The 5,041-nt window shown below is 50.4% G+C and overlaps 1 protein-coding gene across 1 annotated transcript in view; it reads left to right on the top strand.

Annotated features, from left to right (window-relative positions):
* LOC139378721 (lysophospholipid acyltransferase 1-like) overlaps positions 1 to 3,636 on the top strand; it is an 18,589-nt gene extending 14,953 nt beyond the window's left edge. Inside the window, exons 11-13 of the mRNA XM_071121165.1 lie at positions 1 to 45; positions 1,814 to 1,965; positions 2,926 to 3,636. The exon at positions 1 to 45 is cut by the window's left edge and continues 88 nt beyond it. Coding sequence (XP_070977266.1) covers positions 1 to 45; positions 1,814 to 1,965; positions 2,926 to 3,103 — 375 coding nt within the window. The 3' untranslated portion in view covers positions 3,104 to 3,636. The remainder of the gene's footprint in view (positions 46 to 1,813; positions 1,966 to 2,925) is intronic.
* Positions 3,637 to 5,041: the final 1,405 nt, after the last annotated feature.

The raw sequence follows: 5,041 nt of genomic DNA, 5'->3' as shown, positions 1-5,041 counted from the left end.
TTCACCTTTATTACTGCTATACCCATCACACTGGCAGCTAGAGCTGTGAGTACCTTTATTACTGCTATACCCATCACACTGACAGATAGAGCTGTGAGTACCATTATCACTGCTGTACCCATCACACTGGCAGGGCTGTGAGTACCATTATCACTGCGGTGCCCATCACACTGGCAGATAGAGCTGTGAGTACCCTTATCACTGCAGTACCCATCACACTGGCAGCTAGAGCTGTGAGTACCATTATTACTGCTATACCCATCACACTGGCAGCTAGAGCTGTGAGTACCATTATTACTGCTATACCCATCACACTGGCAGCTAGAGCTGTGAGTACCTTTATTACTGCTGTACCCATCACACTGGCAGCTAGAGCTGTGAGTACCATTATTACTGCTATACCCATCACACTGGCAGATAGAGCTGTGAGTACCCTTATCACTGCAGTACCCATCACACTGGCAGCTAGAGCTGTGAGTACCATTATTACTGCTATACCCATCACACTGGCAGCTAGAGCTGTGAGTACCATTATTACTGCTATACCCATCACACTGGCAGATAGAGCTGTGAGTACCTTTATTACTGCTGTACCCATCACACTGGCAGCTAGAGCTGTGAGTACTATTATTACTGCTATACCCATCACACTGGCAGCTAGAGCTGTGAGTACCATTATTACTGCCCATCACACTGGCAGCAAGAGCTGTGAGTACCATTATTACTGCTGTACCCATCACACTGGCAGCTAGAGCTGTGAGTACCATTATTACTGCTATACCCATCACACTGGCAGATAGAGCTGTGAGTACCTTTATTACTGCTATACCCATCACACTGGCAGCTAGAGCTGTGAGTACCATTATTACTGCTGTACCCATCACACTGGCAGCTAGAGCTGTGAGTACCTTTATTACTGCTATACCCATCACACTGGCAGCTAGAGCTGTGAGTACCATTATTACTGCTATACCCATCACACTGGCAGATAGAGCTGTGAGTACCTTTATTACTGCTGTACCCATCACACTGGCAGCTAGAGCTGTGAGTACTATTATTACTGCTGTACCCATCACACTGGCAGGACTGTGAGTACCATTATTACTGCTATACCCATCACACTGGCAGCAAGAGCTGTGAGTACCATTATTACTGCTATACCCATCACACTGGCAGCTAGAGCTGTGAGTACCATTATTACTGCTATACCCATCACACTGGCAGCAAGAGCTGTGAGTACCATTATTACTGCTATACCCATCACACTGGCAGCTAGAGCTGTGAGTACCAATATTACTGCTATACCCATCACACTGGCAGATAGAGCTGTGAGTACCATTATTACTGCTGTACCCATCACACTGACAGATAGAGCTGTGAGTACCATTATCACTGCTGTACCCATCACACTGGCAGGGCTGTGAGTACCATTATCACTGCTGTACCCATCACACTGGCAGATAGAGCTGTGAGTACCATTATTACTGCTGTACCCATCACACTGACAGAGCTGTGAGTCTTTCTCTCGCTCTCTTTCTCTCGCTGTCTTCCTCACTCACTCTCTCACTTACACAGCACACACACACAGCACACACACTTACACACACACACACACACACACACAGCGCACACACACACACACACACACACACTTACACACACACACACACACACACACACACTTACACACACACACACACACACACACTTACACACACACACACACACAGCACTCACCTCACGTGTCTCATCATCTCAGCCTCACCCAGGGCCGACCATCCCTGTGTTCTCTCTCCTGTCTCCCACACCGCAGGTCCGTAAGAACGTCCGGCAGTATTTCCTGTCTTCTCATCCTGTGAAGCTCGTCTATGACGTAGTGACCTGGGCAGCTACTCAGCTGTGTATCTGCTACACCGTCATGCCCTTCCTACTGCTGGCAGTAGAACCTACCATGCAGTACTACAGGTGAACATTCATTTAGGTTATTTTTTCCTTACTGGTCAAATGTGTCTCTTTAACGATGATGGTCGTATGTAGCTTATTGTTCTATTATCTTATTAATAAGCCCTGGACACAATGTTCCTCAGTTGTCTTTATGGAGGACAAGTGTGTCATCTCTAACCGTCAGTTATCTTTATGGAGGACAAGTGTGTCATCTCTACCGTCAGTTATCTTTATGGAGGACAAGTGTGTCATCTCTAACCGTCAGTTGTCTTTATGGAGGACAAGTGTGTCATCTCTAACTGTCAGTTGTCTTTATGGAGGACAAGTGTGTCATCTCTAACCGTCAGTTGTCTTTATGGAGGACAAGTGTGCCATCTCTACCGTCAGTTATCTTTATGGAGGACAAGTGTGTCATCTCTAACGTCAGTTGTCTTTATGGAGGACAAGTGTGTCATCTCTAACCGTCAGTTGTCTTTATGGAGGACAAGTGTGTCATCTCTAACCGTCAGTTGTCTTTATGGAGGACAAGTGTGTCATCTCTAACCGTCAGTTGTCTTTATGGAGGACAAGTGTGTCATCTCTACCGTCAGTTATCTTTATGGAGGACAAGTGTGTCATCTCTACCGTCAGTTGTCTTTATGGAGGACAAGTGTGTCATCTCTAACCGTCAGTTGTCTTTATGGAGGACAAGTGTGTCATCTCTACCGTCAGTTGTCTTTATGGAGGACAAGTGTGTCATCTCTAACGTCAGTTGTCTTTATGGAGGACAAGTGTGTCATCTCTAACCGTCAGTTGTCTTTATGGAGGACAAGTGTGTCATCTCTACCGTCAGTTATCTTTATGGAGGACAAGTGTGTCATCTCTACCGTCAGTTGTCTTTATGGAGGACAAGTGTGTCATCTCTACCTTTTCTCTTATTCTGTCCATCTTTGGTGTTTTGGTTTCAGTAGCATTTCATCACATCTTCTTTCCCCCCTGTAGGTCAATGTACTTCCACATTCACATCATCAGTATTCTGACTGTGATTGTACTGAGCCAGAGCCACAAACCAAGAGGCAGCAGCAGCAGCAGCAACGGCACCAAGCCTGGACCGTACGATCCTCATCCCCAGGCCCAGCCTCAGCTCCAGCCCTCCAACAACAACGTGAAAAGAAAGTGAAGTGTCCCTCTGTGTGAGGAGGCAGCCAGAGACCTGAATGGGCCCACTGGGTCAGACAAAGACGTCTCTGTGTGTCCACAACAAAGAGAGAGCTCAGCGGGGTGTAGGGGGGGCTGAGAGGGGCTCAGAGGGGCCGAGGGACTGTGCCTGCTGGCTGGTCGGCCTTGCCACCCTGTACATCCAACACTTCTACTGCCAGGCTCCTAAAAGGCCTCTCTCTGCCCTGCTTGCCAATTCTCTGTTCTTTCTTTCCAAGTGTGCACTTGTTCACTTCCCTTCATGGATCTGAAAGGAAAGGACTGGCATACGATCTCCCTCTAGTCCAGCCCATAAACTCACCAATACAACACTTTTCATTCAATGTGTGGGAAGCTGTGCACAAGTGAGATAGTATACTTCAGGAGAAAGATCTGAGAACTGGGCTCACAGACGGACGGACGGACGGAGACCCAGAGACAGACGGACGGACAGACGGACAGAGACCCAGAGACAGACGGACAGAGACCCAGAGACAGACGGACAGAGACCCAGAGACAGACAGATACCCAGAGACAGACAGAGACCCAGAGACAGACGGACGGACAGACAGACGGACGGACGGACGGACGGACGGATGGAGACCCAGAGACAGACGGACGGACAGACGGACAGAGACCCAGAGACAGACGGACAGAGACCCAGAGACAGACGGAGAGAGACCCAGAGACAGACGGACAGAGACCCAGAGACAGACAGAGACCCAGAGACAGACGGACAGAGACCCAGAGACAGACGGACGGACGGACAGACGGACAGAGACCCAGAGACAGACGGACGGACGGACAGAGACCCAGAGACAGACGGACAGAGACCCAGAGACAGACGGACAGACGGACAGACAGACAGACAGACAGACAGACAGACAGACAGACAGACAGACAGACAGACAGACAGACAGACAGACAGACAGACAGACAGACAGACAGACAGACAGACAGACAGACAGACAGACAGACAGGTCCTAGAATTAGATGTGGCTGGTCCATTTCTTTTACATCTTACATCACTAGTTGTAGATATCATGTCAAACATGTTCATACCCTTATGGGTTAGTGAGATATTAATGGTGTCTGTTTATTGTTGTATGAATGCAGGAAACATTATCCCTCAGGATGGCAGGTAGCCTCGTGGTTAGAGTGTTGGGCCAGTAACAGAGATGAAAAATCTGTCGCTGTGCCCTTGAGCAAGGCACTGTAAACCTAATTGCTCCAGGGGTTCTGTACAATGTTGACCCTGACCGTGACCCCACTCCCTGCAGGTGTCTCGGGGGAGTTGGGATATGGTGACCCTGACCGTGACCCCACTCCCTGCAGGTCTCTCGGGGGAGTTGGGATATGGTGACCCTGACCTTGACCCCACTCCCTGCGGGTGTCTCAGGGGGAGTTGGGATATGGTGACCCTGACCGTGACCCCACTCCCTGCGGGTGTCTCAGGGGGAGTTGGGATATGGTGACCCTGACCGTGACCCCACTCCCTGCGGGTGTCTCAGGGGGAGTTGGGATATGGTGACCCTGACCGTGACCCCACTCCCTGCGGGTGTCTCAGGGGGAGTTGGGATATGGTGACCCTGACCTTGACCCCACTCCCTGCGGGTGTCTCAGGGGGAGTTGGGATATGGTGACCCTGACCGTGACCCCACTCCCTGCGGGTGTCTCAGGGGGAGTTGGGATATGGTGACCCTGACCGTGACCCCACTCCCTGCGGGTGTCTCAGGGGGAGTTGGGATATGGTGACCCTGACCGTGACCCCACTCCCTGCGGGTGTCTCAGGGGGAGTTGGGATATGGTGACCCTGACCGTGACCCCACTCCCTGCAGGTGTCTCGGGGGAGTTGGGATATGGTGACCCTGACCGTGACCCCACTCCCTGCAGGTGTCTCGGGGGAGTTGGGATATGCAAG

Source organism: Oncorhynchus clarkii, chromosome 2 (assembly GCF_045791955.1).
Source record: "Oncorhynchus clarkii lewisi isolate Uvic-CL-2024 chromosome 2, UVic_Ocla_1.0, whole genome shotgun sequence".
Classification (NCBI taxonomy): Eukaryota; Metazoa; Chordata; class Actinopteri; order Salmoniformes; family Salmonidae; genus Oncorhynchus; species Oncorhynchus clarkii.
Note: the sequence above shows the minus strand (reverse complement) of the source record. Positions and strands in the feature narration are given on the sequence as shown.